Source organism: Rhinatrema bivittatum, chromosome 2 (genome assembly GCF_901001135.1).
Source record: "Rhinatrema bivittatum chromosome 2, aRhiBiv1.1, whole genome shotgun sequence".
Taxonomy (NCBI): Eukaryota; Metazoa; Chordata; class Amphibia; order Gymnophiona; family Rhinatrematidae; genus Rhinatrema; species Rhinatrema bivittatum.
In genome coordinates, this window is record NC_042616.1 from 112,846,783 (window position 1) to 112,863,453 (window position 16,671).

The 16,671-nt window shown below is 40.9% G+C and overlaps 1 protein-coding gene across 1 annotated transcript in view; it reads right to left on the minus strand.

The window, feature by feature from the left end:
- Positions 1–16,671, minus strand: part of PITRM1 (pitrilysin metallopeptidase 1) — a 206,640-nt gene that overhangs the window by 35,103 nt on the left and 154,866 nt on the right. Inside the window, exons 22-23 of the mRNA XM_029588546.1 lie at positions 3,260–3,322; positions 1,191–1,303 (exon numbers count right to left, since the gene is read on the minus strand). Of these exons, the coding sequence (XP_029444406.1) occupies positions 1,191–1,303; positions 3,260–3,322 (176 nt within the window). The remainder of the gene's footprint in view (positions 1–1,190; positions 1,304–3,259; positions 3,323–16,671) is intronic.

Sequence of the window (16,671 nt, forward strand, 5' to 3'; positions counted from 1 at the left end):
CTAAATCCCCAACCTGAGGCCCACCCGATACCTGCCTAAAAGGAATCTCCTGAAAACTGCAGGCCTCCAAAGAAAATCCTTAACTGCAGCAGAAATGTCCTTTCTCCTGCAGGCAAGCGCAGCAGAGCTTTGCTGCTGATCCTGCCCACACCCTCCACAGGCCACAGCCTGCACAGAGCGTGGGTTTTTTTCCACGCTCCATGGCAACTGACATGACTCCCTCGAGACTCCTCCATTCTGCAGACTTCACCACTGCGGCCAGAAAGGTCAACAATAAAACAATGACTCATGCGGTAGCTCTTCGGAGCTATCTGTGCTGCCTCCCATTCTGGGCCTGAGGTGTTCTGGCAAGGCCTTCCTTTTTGTTGTTATTGAATTGATTGATTAAAACAGCAGACATCGCAGCAGGAGAGCAGAAGGGTACTGAAGAGCCAGAAGAAGCAGCTAAGGAGGGGGGAGATGGAGGGGAGGAGCAAGAATCACCTAACTCACCAGGCCCAGAAGGATCCCAGAAGCCCCCTGATCAAGAAGCTGCTCAACTGAGGGAGGAAGCACTAGGCTTTCACCTCAGGAGCTGCCTTCCTCTGAATCGCCACCTAGGCTAGGGCCACGTGCTTTCACTTCCTGAGCTAACAAACTCTTTCTTGAACAGCATTAGTCTAGAACACAAGATGTGCAGTGTACTATGCTGGAAATAGAGAATACTGACTTGCTGAGGTCAGCATGGATGCATATAAAGGGTGATTATTGTTATTCTCTGATTCCATCTGCTGATTAGGACGCATAACCCATGTATCTGGTCTTGTCTGAATGGATGATGAGAAAGGGATAATTTTCAGTGATGGTAGCAGGTAAGAATCCAGGTCCAATAACTGGAAGACCCCTAATCCACTGGCTAGACTTCCACCTCAGCAGCTGCCCAACCAAATTTCTATCTTCTTCACCTGGCCTAAGCAATCCTCCGTTCACAGCACAGAATGATTGCCTGCCATTTGCTGAAGAGAATGATGGCGTGTTGAGGTCAGCACAGAAGCCTATATAGGGTGACAACAGCAAGCCTGTTAGTCTCTGTCTCCATCTGCAGTCCATGCATCTGGACTGTTCTAGCTGGATGAAGAGGAACTGAATACTTCCATTAAGTTTATTATGTAATGTACATCAGCTCATCATTATTATTATATACTTTGTACCTGGCATAGTCTGGGCTTGTGTATGGAACAGTGCGAATACATTCAGCAACATAATTCACTTGGAAAGGAAGGGAGAAGTGTGTCTTCATTTGGCATGGCTTAAAGGTAGGATCCTAAAAGATCAACACATTAGCACACAAAAACTGCAAGTTATTACTTAAACAGGCAAAAGGAATAAAATCATCTATTTTCAGCTTTTACAGAAGTTTAACAGCTTAAGGATCCATGAAAGAAAAGATAGAAATTTCTACTTTAACTAGTACCTGAGGCACTCTGCCATTAAATCTTCAAGCAAAACTATGATTTCATTATCTGAACAAAAGCATCCAAATCTTCAGCAACATACTAACGATGGCAATACGGACATTTCATTTATTTATTGTTTAAATATTTATTTTATTTATATTTCACTTTTCACACTTTTTTCAGAACTTCAAAGAGGATTACATTCAGGTACTGTAGGTATTGTAAAGGCATCACCAGTTTTCTCTGGACATGAGTGAATTTGGCAGATTCTATAAGGTAACCAGTCTAAATTATACCTGCCCAGAAACTCTAATAGTTATTTTCATTTTCATTTATTAAAATGTATTAATCTCTTAACACAAAAAAATTGGTCTAAGTGATTTACAATAAAACAAACAAAATAATATAATTACATCAAATACAAACAACAAAATAATAAATTCTTCAAGACACTATAAAATAATTAAAAAATACAAAAAGGGAATCTGCATTAAACGGAAAATATCAAGAACATAATATAGCATAACATTATCATCATTGCATATTCAGAATTAGCTATAGGCATGGTGTAGGAGGAAGCTTTTGAGTGAACACCTAAATTTCTTCAAATTTTCTTGTACACGAATCTCATAGGGTAAGGAGTTCCAGGTAGAGAGAGCAGCTACAGGAAAAGCAGTTTCTCGTGTTGAAGAAAGATGGGTATAACGAACAGAAGGTATATCAAGTAAACCATGCTGTGATGACCTTAATTGATGGGTTGGCTGATATATTCTTAGTAGGGCATTAGTCCAGGGAGGAGAATCAGGACTAAGGAGTTTGTAGACAGTCATGCAATTTTGTACCAGAAACGCTCAGTAATTGATAACCATTTTAAGTGAGAAAGAATGGGTGTAATGTGATCAAATCGTTTTGTATTTGTAACTAATCTAACAGCTGAGTTAAGTAATAACTGTAATGGTTGCAAGGTGGATTTAGGTAAACCTAAAAACAGGCTATTACAATAATCAAGATGTGGAAAGATAATAGCTCGTTCGATAGTGTGAAAGTCAGAGTTGTAAAGTAGATGACACAATCCAGAAATCAAGTGTAACTTGAAAAACCCAGTTTTGAAAAGGGCTTTAATCTGAGGTTTGAAAGAGAGTGGCGTCAAGAAAAACGCCAAGACTTTTGATGGGTTTATTGAGTGTAAAGGAGAGATTATCAAACGTAATAGTGTCTTTTTGAAGCTCAGCGTGAGGTCGATGTATCAACAGAAACTCAGTTTTTTTGGTATTAAGAGAGTTTATTTATACCAGAACAGGGGAAGGGATATAGCTCTGCAATATTTGTTCTCTCATTTATCCATGAAATCCTAACTACAGAATTATATTTTCTTTAATATGTGTAGGCCTACTGGTTTGGAGAACATACACAAAAATATTCAAATTCAAATGAGTAGTACACACTGACCTGGATTACTACTTTAACTTTTCAAACTTTTCTTTTTGTTGGGGGAGGGGGAGAGGGTAGTGTCTCTTAAAAAAAACAACATGCTTTTCTGTAGTATGATATCACTGCAATCAAGTATATTCTCACTCTTCCTTGCATTTTCCTTCACAAATACAAAACTGTATAGCTGCAGCAAAAAACGAGCAAATTCAGCATGGTCTGCTCAGACATTCAGGCAAGCTCTCATGCTGGAATGGTCAAGGAAAGCAATTTCATGGGCATGAACTATAATACAGAATGTGCAAATATAATGGAGACATTTGGTGCTCACTCAGGCTATGGCTTGCAAAAATTATGTACACTAATAATTCCCATTACACTATTTCAATACTTACAGTAATCATCTTCTTTGTGATGCTGGAATGACGAGTCGTTTCACTTCCAAGAGGTAAAGATTTCTACAAGCAGAATGTTTTGCATTATACCAGTAATTAGACACAGGGCAGGGAATAGCTAAAGTATCAAAGCTATAACATACTACTTATTACATTTGCTTTGGCATTGAAAATACTAATGAATATGTAGCCTGCTACATTCACACAGTTTACAGTTTATTAAAATGTATGAATCGCCAAATTGTAGAAGACTCTAGGTGATTTACAACTAACACACAACTGAAATGGAGCAAAGACAAAATAAGGTAAAGTTAAACCACTTTAAAGGAAACTGTTCATCATCATATCATACTTTTAAAAGTCAGTAAACCAGTCATAGATTGAAATAAACTGTTAATTCTAACAAAATTTGATTACAAGCACTGCCTCTTCATCCATGCAGACCAATCCAAACGAGTGAGCTCTGCTCACTGATCAGCAAATGGAGAGAGAGAACAATAGGCTCCCTGTCGTCACCCCATATAGATATCCATGCTGAGCTCAGTCTACCAGTACTCTGTCTCCAGCAGATGGCAGATAAGCATCCTGTACTGGGTATTGAGACTTGGATAGATGCAGTGGAATCTAATAGGGGACTTCTCCCAAGGTGAAAGCCAAGTATTCCCTCTCTCAGTTAAGCGTGGTCCTCGATCTAGTAGGCACAAATTGAAGACAGCTCCCGCAGTGAAAATCTTGGTCTCCTTCCTATGGTTAAATAGTTCCAGGACCAGTGTTGCTGGTAGGATTGGTCTTCCCCCCCCCAATAACCTCCAACTCTTTCCTCTGTTGGCTGCACTCCTCCTGCTCCTTAATTTTAGTTTGTTTTCTGGATCAGCACCTCTCTCTTTAAGAGAGAACAGAGTAGAGGCTTGTTTATCCCTAGGAGTTTGATAAAGTAAAAAAAAAAAAAAAAGTCTATTGGCGACTTGAGCAGAGCGGCTACCATTTTTTTTCTGTGCAATACTGCTGGGGAAGCCATTCACAGGACAAGTGCCTAACATTCTGATTATCAGTGTTGCAGAAATGTTTGTCAGAGGGGGAATGGCTTTTTCTGTAAACCTTGGGAAAAAGCCCATACTCTGCATCAAGTGCAGGACCTGTACAGTGGAAGCACAGAAAAAAACTTTGCCGCATGCATGCTGAACTGGGATGTTATCCGGTTAGTGATTGAAATGCTCCAAGGTTGTTAGTAGAAGCAGGATATCTGAGGATTTTCCCCCCCATTAATGAGATGGTCACTGCAGGTTCTATGGCAGCCATCTTGGGACCACAAGGGAATCAGTGAGAATCAAAGTCTCTTTCTCTCACTCCTGTTCAGCAAGATTTTACTGATGTAACAGGTGAAGAAGGGCCAGGATTGGTTCCTTTTCCTGTGGACTCCTTTTCTAGGTCTGGGCCTAGGTTTCCAAATATTTTTTTAAATAGCAGGCCCTCTCATCAGTCAGAGTTTGGTACCTAATTCTGCTCCAGCTTTTTCCTTCTAGAAACAGAGCTAACAAGTCCAAAAAGGAGTTCTATAGGGATGGGAAAGAGATTCTCTCTGAATCGGAGTATTCCTTGGAAGGTTTTAAAGTTCCAGGGGGTGCCGACAGTAGAGAAGATCTAGAAGAGGAAGAATCCTACATGGTCTGCCTTTTTAAGGAGATGCTGTCATCTTTGATCACTCAGTCCTTGTGATCTCTGTGTGGTTTGTTTTAAATAAGTAATCAGAAAGGCAGGCAATAAACAGAAGTTCGCGTGTTTGTATTTCCCAACCCTCCCACCCCTCTGTAGCTCATCCTTTAATTTATTGGCAGGTGACATTTTCACACTAAAAAAAAAAAAAAAAAAATCAACCTTTTAACTAAAATTCAGAAATTCCCCACACCTTATCAAGAGTTTGATCATTCCCTTGTAGGTCACTACCAGATATATAATTAATACACTAATACATTTAAAGGACCCTAATTGTACGCATTCCTACTCCTTTAGCAACCTAAAACTTAAATAGGAACTGAAAAAATGTAAGATGAAAGCAGCAGTCCAACAGCAAAAGAGGGTCCTCCCAGTGTTTTGCATCGTGTCACATATGATTTTTTACCCACCGGTGAGAAACTGCACATGTGCATCGATGCAAAGAGCTCCTGGCTCTCAGAGAACGAGTTAGAAAGGCAGGAGCTGAGGCAAACAAAGAGGTATATAGATGAGACCTTCAGGGACATAGTAGCCAAGTCCCAACTCCAGTCTGGTAGCCCTGGTGCTGCCGGAGAGCATCAACCTGGTGCAAGGACCTGCTCTCCAGGTGTTACACTGTCCTCTTGCACCGAGGATGTCTCTCCCAGGGCTACTGCCCAGGAGGGAAGGGATAGGTCGACAGTCATAGTTGGTGATTGGATTATTAGGGATGTAGACAGATGGGTGGCTGGTGGGCATAAGGATCGCCTGGTAACATGCCTACCTGGTTCGAAGGTGGTGGATCTCACATATCATCTAGATAGGATTTTAGACAGTGCTAGGGAGGAGCTGGCTGTTGTGGTACATGTGGGCACCAACGACATAGGAAAATGTGGAAGGGAGCTTCTAGAAGCCAAATTTAGGCTCTTAGGTAGAAAGCTGAAATCAGAACCTCCAGGGTAGCATTCTCTGAAATGCTCCCTGTTCCACACGCAGGTCCCCAGAGGCAGGCAGAGCTCCGGAGTCCCAATACGTGGATGAGACAATTGTGCAAGGAAGAGGAAATCAGTTTTTAAGGAACTGGGGTACCTTTTGGGGAAGGGAGAGTCTTTTCCAAAGGGATGGGCTCCACCTTAACCAGGGTGGAACTAGGCTGCTGGTGCTAACCTTTAAAAAGGAGATAGAGCAGCTTTTAAATTAGAAAAAAGGGGAAAGCCGACAGTCGCTCAACAGCGCACAGTTCAGAGGGAGGTATCTTCAAATGATATTAATGAAGCATTAGAATTAGGGCATCCAAACAGAGAGGTTCCAATAATAACAAAAGTAGTCCAAGTGCCTATAATTAAAAACTAACTTGAGCTAAAAGATACCAATTTATTCCCGTCAACTAAAAAGCAGAATGTAAATACAAACAAAAAACACACTTTGAAATGTTTGAATGCTAATGCCAGAAGTCTAAGAAGTAAGATGAGAGAATTAGAGTGTACAGCAGTGAATGATGACTTAACTGGCATCAGAGACATGGTAGAAAGAGGATAACCAATGGGATAGTGCTACACTGGGGTACAAATTACATCGCAATGACAGAGAGGAGCATCTAGGTGGTGGTGTGGCGCTTTATGTCCGGGATGGCATAGAGACCAACAGGATACAGATCCTGCATGAGACTAAATGCACAATCAAATCTTTATGGGTAGAAATCCCTTATGTGTATACTACCGACCACTTAGCCAAGATGGTGAGACGGACAGTGAAATGCTAAGAGAAATTAGAGAAGCTCACCAAATTGGTAATGCAGTTATAATGGGAGATTTCAATTACCCCAATATTAACTGGGTAAGTGAAACATCAGGGCATGCAGAGAAAAAGTTCCTAGATGGAATAAATGACAATTTTATGGAGCAATAGTCTCAGGAACAGATGAGGGAGGGAGCAATTTTAGGTCTAATTCTCAGTGAAGAGTGGGATTTGGTGAGAGAGATAATGGTGGTGGGGCTGCATGGCAATAGTGATCATAATATGATCAAATTTGAATGACTGGAAGGGGGACAGTAAGAAAATCCACAGCTCTAGCGCTAAACTTTCAAAAGGGAAACTTTGATAAAATGAAAAAACCAACTGAAAAGTGCAGCTACAAATATAAAAAGTGTGCAAAAGGCCTGGATGGACACTGTTAAAAAATATCATCCTAGAAGCACAGTCCAGAAGTATTCCACACAATAAGAAATGTGGAAGGAAGGCAAAAAGATTACCAGCATGGTTAAAAGGTGAGGTGAAAGAGGTGAAAGAGGCTATTTTAGCCAAAAAATCTTAATTAAAAAACTGGAAGAAGGATCCATCAGAAGAAAATAGGATAAAGCATAAGCAGTGGCAAGTTAAATGTAAGACATTGATAAGACAAGCTAAGAGAATTTGATAAGAAGTTGGCCATAGAGGCAAAAACCCACAATACATACTTTTAAAATATATCAGAAGCAGAAAGCCTGAGTGGGAGTCTGTTGGATCATTAGAAGAGCAAAGAATTAAATAAAGAAGATAAGACCATCGTGAAAAGATTAAATGATTTATTTGCTTCGGTGTTTACTGAAGATGATATTAGGGAGATACCTGTGCCTTAGATTTTTTTTTGGTAATGATTCAGATGAACTGAACCAAATCACAGTTAACCTGGAAGATGTGGTAGGCCTAATTGACAAACTGAAGAGTAGCAAGCCACGTGGACCAGATGGTATACACCCCAAGTTTCTTGAAGAACTAAAAACTGAAATTTCAGACCTATTTCAATTAATTTGTAACCTATCATTAAAATCATCCATTGGATCTGAAGATTAGAAAATGGCCAATGTAAACCCGATATTTAAAAAGGGATCCAGGGATGATCCGGGAAACGACAGACCAGTGAGCCTGATTTCAGTGCCAGGAAAAATCATGGAAACTGTTAAAGAATAAAATCACAAAAAACATTTAGACAGACATTGATGGGACACATCCAATATGGATTTACCCAACAGAAGTCTTGCCTCACAAATCTCCTACATTTTTTTTTTTTTTGAAGGGGTGAATAAACACGTGGACAAAGGTGAACCGGTAGATGTGGTGTATTTGGATTTTCAGGTGTTCGACAAAGTCCCACATGAGAGGCTTCTAAGAAAACTAAAATGTCATGGGATAGGAGGCAATGTCCTTTTGTGGATTAAAAGACAGGAAACAGAGAGTAGGATTAAATGGTCTGTTTTCACAGTGGAAAAAGGTAAACAGTGAAGTGCTTCAGGGATCTGGACATAGAACAATGCTTTTTAATATATTTATAAATGATATGGAAAGGGGTACGATGAGTGAGGTGATCAAATTTGCGGATGACACAAAATTGAGTAGTTAAATCTCAAGAGGATTGTGATGAATTGCAAGAGGACCTTGCGAGACTGGAAGACTGAGCTTCTAAACGACAGATGAAATTTAATGTGGACAAGTGCAAAGTGATTCATATAGGGAAAAATAACCCTTGCTGTATCTTAGGAGTTACCACCCAGGAAAGAGAACTAGGCGTCATAGTGGATAATACATTGGAATCATCGGCTCAGTGTGCTATGGTGATGAAAAAAGCAAACAGAATGTTAGGAATTATTAGGAAGGGAATGGAAAATAAAATGGATGGATGTCATAATGGCTCTGTATTGCTCCATGGTGATACCGCATCTTGAATACCTTGTGCAATTCTGGTCACTACATCTAAAGATATAGTTGCACTGGAGAAAGCGCAGAGAAGGGTGACCAAAATAAGGGGTATGGAATGTCTGCCCTTTGAGGAAAGGCTAAAGAAGTTAGGGCTGTTCAGTTTGGAGAATAGTCAGAGGGGATATGATAGAGGTATACAAAATCATGAAAGGACTTGAACAAGTTAATGTAAATTGGTTATTTACTCTCTCGGATAGAAGGACCAGGGGGCACTCCATGAAGTTAGCAAGTAGCTCATTTAAAATAAATCTAAGAAAACTCTCTCTCAGCGCTCTGTAATTCATTGCCAGAGAATATGGTTACAGCAGTTAGTGTAACTGGGTTTAAAAAAGATTTGGATAAGTTCACAGAGGAAAAATCCATAAATTGCTATTAATTAATAAGCAATAGTAGCTTGTGACATTTAATGTTTGGGTACTTGCCAGGTACTTGTGACTTGGACTGGCCACTGTTGGAAACAGGATACTGGGCTTGATGTACCCCTGGTCTGACCCAGTATGGCATATCTTATGTTCTTACTGCAGAAGAGAAGGAGGAGAAGCCTTCTTCAGCATAGGACACTACTATGGTCTGCATTAGGAAGCCCTCTGTCTTTTCCTTTGCACGAGGTGGTCAAGAATTTAATTAATCTGGAATCGGTTTCCCCTGAAGTGAATTTTAGAGAAGAATGCTCTTTATTAAAATTGTATCCTTTGAGTCCTCAGCATAAGGAGAAGTTTAAATTCCCAAGGGTGGATGACTTATTGTGGTCCCTAACTAAATGGACCTCTATTCCTGTAGGAGGTGGAGCTGCCTTGAAAAATGCGCTGGACAGGAAGATATAATCTGTTTTGAAGCAGGCCTTTGAAGGAGCAAGCATGGTGCTGCAGATAGTATCTTATAGCTGCATTGTAGCGAGGTCTGGTTTACCCTTGTTTCAGCTCATCCAAGAGGATCTCCTGCAGTCTAATAGAGATGTTATGGAAAGTGCCACTTCTTTAGAGTCAGGGCAGATTATTTGGCTTCCATTGTGGCACTAGAAAACACCTTTGATTATGAAATTGGTTGACTGTTTCAAAGACCAAGCTGACAAAGCTTCCCTTTAAAGGCAATCTCTTTTGGTGAGGATCTTGAAAAGATGTCCAAAGCATGGAGGGATTTGAAGATGCCCAAATTACTGAAGGACTGACCAAGAGATTTTACCTAGTCAGCTCTGGGGCATAGTAGATTCTGTTATATTAGGAGAAGTAAGCAGGGACGAACCTACAACTTTCAGAAGTCATAGTATTTTGGCAGATTTCAGTCCTTTCAGTCTTCTAAAAGAGGTAGAAATGGAGGATTTTCTGGGTCTGCAGCTACCTCCTGGAGTTCCCAGTGAGTGCTGGGGGATCTAAACCACAATTCAAGAAATAATCTGTCCAAGTTTTATTGGAGTTAGGTCCATATTACTTCAGAACATGGGTCCTGGACATAATTCTACAGGGTTATGCCTTAGCATTCTCCATCCTGTTTCATAATTCTCCTTGCCATTCTGTCCAGAAGAGACAAAAAACTCTGAATCATCTTCTGTGGTTCTGGTTCCTGCATCCCAGTGGGTGCAGGGCTGACATTCTATCTACTTTGTGGTCCCTAAAAAGAAAAGTTCATATTTCCCTATTCTGGATTTAAAGGCAGTCAATCAATTTCTCAAATGACTCATTTCAGAATGGAAATATTGAAATCAATTATAATGACGATGAGAAATGGAGAATTCCTGACCTCCTTGGACCTGACAAAGGCATATCCTTCATATTCACATAAGGTTAGAACTTTAGAAGTTTCTTTGCTTTGCGATGCTAGAGGGGCATTATCACTTTCAGACTCTGCCATTTGGTCTTGCCAAAGTTCCATGGACCTTCTTGATGGTGGTCGTGGCAGAATTGGGAAAAGCAAGGAGTTCTAGTTCACCCCTACCTAGGCAACTGGCTAATTAGAGCAAAGTTGACAGAGGAAAGTATGCAAGCCACCCAAACATTGGTGCACTTTTTTTTTTTAAATTAAAAAAATTACTTCTATTCCGCCTTTACACACAATGTGGTTCAAGGTGGATTACATCTCAAACATTCACAATTTCTAAAACAAGACATTAAAACCAAACAGTGCAAATAATGAAATACAATAAAACATTACTTATATACCTCGTTAAAATCTAAACCTTTCAGTTGCTTTCTAAAATTAAGTCCCTTTCTTCCCTCAGACCTGCTGGTAGTGCATTCCAGAGTTGTGGGCCTGCAAATGAAATAGCTTTCATCTGTGTTTGATGTAATCAGTAGTACTTAGAGATGAAACAGTTAAAAACTTTGTAACAGAGGACCGTAGATCTCGTGTAGGCTCATAGGTTTTCAACTTATTGCAAGATTTAGGCTGGATGGTGAATTTCTTTAGGCAGGGCCCCTCAGTCCATAATTAACCTAAGATTTGGAGAACTCAACTCCAAGGGAGGCATAAGGGTTTTTGTGAGGATCGACATCCTACTGTCCATCAAAGAACCAAAATTAAAGTTAGTAAATTCACTTTCTCCGAGGATAAGCAGTATAGCAGTCCTCACACATGGGAAATCCCAAGCTACAGGCTGTCTCAAACAAAATGGAAAAACTAAACAGTGCCAAAGGCAATAATGTTTTGGGTGGCGCCAGGCCAACCTTATATTGTTTTCTTTTCTTGTGGCAGTCTGAACCAAAATATTGGGCCCTTTGAGAGATGGAGTCAGGTTCTACATTTCAAAGAGATTCCATATGAGACTATTCAAAATTTGATTTCATATCAAGTACCCCTGCCGAAAACAAGGACGAGAAAATTCCCACATTGCAGCATTTCTCAGAGTGATGGAGTCTTGACATGCCCCACTAGACCCAGTGAAAATCACACAATTCTCTAATCAAAAGAACTATGGCAATTTCCAGTTTATTGTTACCAACAAGAAAACCTTTGTGAATTAACTGGGCCTTTGTATCACTCCAGATGGGCAGCGATGGATCACTTGTATCCGAAAAATAAAAGAAAATCACCTTTGCAGACTTACACATGACGATAGACAAGGACTAGAAACATGCATAAAAACAATTTACTAGAAAAAACTTGGAACAAGCTAGGAAAGGCACTAGGGTCTGGAGGAGATAGTGATCACTTCAGCTGGCAGATCTAACAAAGTTAATGACCTTCAGGTCAAATCCTATATTAACAAGAGCCCAGAGCCTTGAAAAAGCTTTTAATAACTGGGTTAACACCATGCTAAGATCCCACAACATGGTAGAAGGCTCAAAGCCCACACCGTAGAAAATGTACAACTAAGGCTGTATGGAGACATAGCTACTTCTACATGATGGTGAAATCATCAATTTCATCAAAGTGAAATTTAACTGCATCAATTATCCAAAAGACTCAAAAAAGTATTGAAGGCAGTTAAACAGATTTCATGTGATACAGAGGAAAGGGTTCTAAGACCTTTCCTTCAAGCCATATGGCAAGACTTTGCCTTTCCATACCATAGATTTTAGTCTTAAAATTCCTTATGGATGCCAAAGGAATAGGAATAATTCACACTTCAAATTAGGAAATAAAATGCCAAAATTGGTGGTAGTCAATTAAAATCCTATGATGCATAAAGTTGGAGAGGCAACTCTAACTTAGAGGCAACTCATTAACTTAGAGGCAACTCATGTCCTTAATACTTTTTGAATTTAGGAAGTTGACAACTGATGTTAGGTCCTCATTTTGCTGGTTAGATCTATGTTCAGTGATCTTGGTGAAAGGGTTATCAGATATCTTGGCTCTTTTGCTTAAAATAATGAAGGGGTCACTTTTTGAAGACATAGCTCCGTTAGCATTCATAACGTCTATTCTAAATCATATTCTTAAAAATCCTGCCAGTTAATATCTTTATTAGAAGATTCTGGTGGGTTAGATTTAATTAGTAGGTTTCCAGACTGGACACAGCACAGAGACTCTGCTTGATTCAGTTCATACTGACATATTACATTGGATTGATGGGGGCCAGTAAGTTCTTTTGATTCTGTTGGAGCTCTGATTTGCTTTCGATTTAGTTCTTGGAGGAGAAGTCCATTAATGGCTATTAATCAATTATACTTAGGGAATAGCCACTGCTATTAATTGCATCAGTAGCATGGGTTCTTCTTAGTGTTTGGGTAATTGCCAGGTTCTTGTGGCCTGGTTTTGGCCTCTGTTGGAAACAGGATGCTGGGCTTGATGGACCCTCGGTCTGACCCAGCATGGCAATTTCTTATGTTTTTATGATCACACTATTTTGCTGGAAAGATATAGAATTATGGAGATGGAGTTCTATATTAAAATGAATTGTGGGAGCCATATGATGAGGTGACAGGGGTTGTGTTTCTTAGAGCTCTCTGCGTTTTTCTCTCTAATCGCCTGCAATCTGACTTCGTGGGACAATAAAAACGGTAACTGAACTTGGAAATATTGTGTTTTTATGTTGATACACAGTTTTTTGTACAAATCGCCCAACACTACACCCATTAAAGGGGGTTAAAAAAAGATAGAGAGAGAATCGGTGTGGAAGATGAGAAAATGGCTACCTTATCTGAGAAATCCACATGGCTTACCCTTTCAAGTGAGATTAAGAACTTACTGAGGCAGTGTCTGATGCATTAAAAGATACTCTGTATTCGTTTTTGGCGCAGATCACAGATGTTACATTTACAATTTCTGATTTTAGCACGCAATTTGATAATATGGATGGGAGAATATCAGTTCTGGAGGATGAGGCGAATGCGCAAGAAGGCAGATTGATTAAACCAGAGAAACAGGTAAAATCACAAGAAGAGAAAATAGATGACCTGGACAACCGTTCATGCAGAAACAATATTCATATAATTGGTTTGCCAGAGGATCTTTTGGATGTAAATATATCTGTTTTCTTAGAAAAATGGCTTCCAGAGGCGCTATCCATACCAGATTTACAAGGTGCCATAATTAAAGAGAGGGTGCACCAATTGAGAAGTAAAAAAGAAGGGGAACCGAGGCAGAGAATCACCTTTGCGAAACTGCTGAATTTCGTTCATAAGCAAAGAATAATGCAGGTTTATAGGACGGAAAGCGAGCTGAAGTATAAGGAGACAATTATTAGACTTTTCCAAGATTACTCAATGTGTGCAAGTGCAAGGAGGCGTGCATTTAACTCGCTCTGCGCAAAGCTGGCCCAGAAACAAATTAAATTCACACTGCAATATCCCACGAAACTGCAAATATGGTTTGAAGGTAAGGCACAGGTGTTTCAAGCATTAAAGTGCTGCAGTTTGTCAAAAGCAGTTTCTCTTAGTCTTACCATTTTTGGCTGTATAGCTTCTAAAATTCGTTAAAAGAAGCTAGTCCCATACTTGAAGTTTTGGTTTTTTTGACAATTTTTTGGCCATGCCAGCAGAAGTTGTGGTTTATTCTTGGACTGTTCCCTGTTAAAGGCTGGCACAGAAAGCGAACGCTAACAGCATTTGAAAACAGAGGTTCTTCATAACGGCGTAGCTGTCATGCCAATAGGGAACTGAGGAGATTGGATCGGGCACAGCTCAGCCCTAGTTCCCATAACGAGCATAGTAATTTCTCCAACTGTTTATGAAACCAAGTGGAAGAAATCATATTGCCCATTGACTGAGGAAAGTCACATCCTGGAACTTTGTGAATGGAGAAAGGGCATGTCCAACGCCTGCTTAATCATAACTGGGTGAGATGATACGAATGAATGAAAAATCTGGGATCGCTCAATGCTGGTGTGACAGAATAGTCAGTGATGTGGGGAGTTTGGCACTAGGAAATTCACAGTGAGTCACACTGGAGATGGCTTGCTCAGCAGAAAAGAGGAGCTTTTTAAGAGTGTATACTAGAAGAGAAACCACTGCTACATGAGTGGGGAAAGGTGTACGGGAGGTAGACCCTTGGGCCGGCTGAGACTGATGGTGTTCTACCATGGAGACCCATAGTGGACGTCGCAGCTGGGAGGCTGCGCTGAAGAGGTACTCTGAAGAAGGCTTCACCACTGGAAGCCCAAGGTCCCCCAGGAGGAGCCCGTAGGGACCCGGGCCTCTTGGTCTTAGGTGGATCCTCTGCGACCAAGTATCAGAAGAGCAGCCCATCGAGGTAGTCAGACGATGAGATGGAGCCCAGGAGGTCAGAAGAGATTTCACCCTTGGAAGCCCGCGGTCCCCCCCGGGAGGAGCCCGTGAGGACCCGAGCCTCTGGGACTTAGGTAAAACCTCCGGGCGAGTGAAGAGCCGGATCCCTGTGGAAGCAGAGAGAGTTGAAGCCGGAGTCCATGGACAAGCCAAGGTCGGGAGCCAGAAGTCGAAGCCAAAACCAGGAACAGGAGCTTAAGCCGGAGTCGAAAAACGAAGCAAGGTCAGGAGCCAGAAGTCAGATGTCGGGAGCAGTCAGGAACCGGGAAGCAGGAAGTACAACTAGATACTCCGAGAAGCGAACCTCGTTGCAAGGCGAGGCTCAGCTGTGGCTGCCGGGTTTAAATAACCCGGCAGCGTCTGACATCAGCAAGGAGGCTGTCTTCCGTTTCCCGCTCTGGCCCTTTAATTCCTGAGCCCTGGCGCGCGCACCTAGGGGGTGGGCCAGCAGCGGATCGCCGACGGCGTCTCCCTCGCAGGGAGGACGCCGCAGCAGGCCGCGTTTCAGGCCTGGATGGCCGAAGAGGGATTCCTGCAACCAGGCCGGGCCGTGAGGTGAGTGGAGGGTCCTGGTGCACGGCCCGGGACCGTAACAAAAGGACAGCAGTGACGCATAACATTTTTATGCAGCTGGTATTTTTTGGGTATTGGAAGCTTAAAGAGACAGGTTTATGTAAGTTAAAGTTAGTGGGGTGACAAAATACCCATTCACATAGAACGGACCTTATGTTCTTATATAGAGAGCGTATATGCTTTATTTTGGGGAAAGGGAACAAAAGGTTCCAATGGGGGAACGGAGGGAGAGGAAGGGGGGGAAGGGGAAAAGGAAAAGGTTGGGAAAAGAGGATTTACCAGGGGGATTGGATGTTAAGTTTTTGAAACTCAATAGTCTTAGTTTGGAAGTCTGGTTGAGTTAGAATGAGTGAAGAAAGATGTGGGTCAAGGCTGGGTGCCTCACAATGAGATAAGTTTTCATGTTCTCGGGTTGTGGGATATTTAGATAATGGGTGAAATTATCAGGCTGATATCTTTGAATGTGAATGACTGGGCTCTCTTGTTAAGAGGGCAAAAATTTTATAGATGTTGAAAAGGAATAATGCTGAAATCACATGCATCCAGGAAACATTTATCAGACACAGAAAGCAAAAAATTAAAGAGGGTGTGGGTAGGCTCCTGCTATTACTCAATGTCACAGGGGAGGAAAGCTGGATTGACATACTTTTCCACAAGAATATAAATTTCCAGATAGGAAAAGAAATTATTGATCCGAAAGGCAGATTTATAATTATTGGAAAGTTGAGTGGTAAGGAGATTACCATATGCAATCTCTATGCCCCAAACAAATATGAACATGCTTTCTTTGTCAATTTAGTAAATCTATTAATAAGAAACATGAAAAGCCAGCTGTTTCTAGCTGGAGACTGTGTCCACGATCCACAAATTGATAAATCGCCTGGATCAAAAAAAGCTATGCAAAACTGAAAAGAAAGGTATAGCTTTCCTCTGCCAAAGATTACAGGTTTTATATGTATGAAGGTCTTTAAATCCAGTGGTAAAAGACTTTACACATGTTTCAAGAGTGCATACATCCATGTCAAGAATAGATTATATTTTGGTCTAACAGGAGTTTTTTTGTCGTATAATATCAGCAAAGATAGGCCCTACAAGTGTGTCAGACTATGCCCCTATCTGGGTAGATTTCAAGCTGGAACAGATGAAAAAGGTGAGAATATATGGAAGCTTCCGAGTCAGTTGAAGGGTGATAAGGAGTTCCAATTTTTTTTTTTTTTTTTTGCAAAATAAGTAGAAAGAATTTGCTTCTAA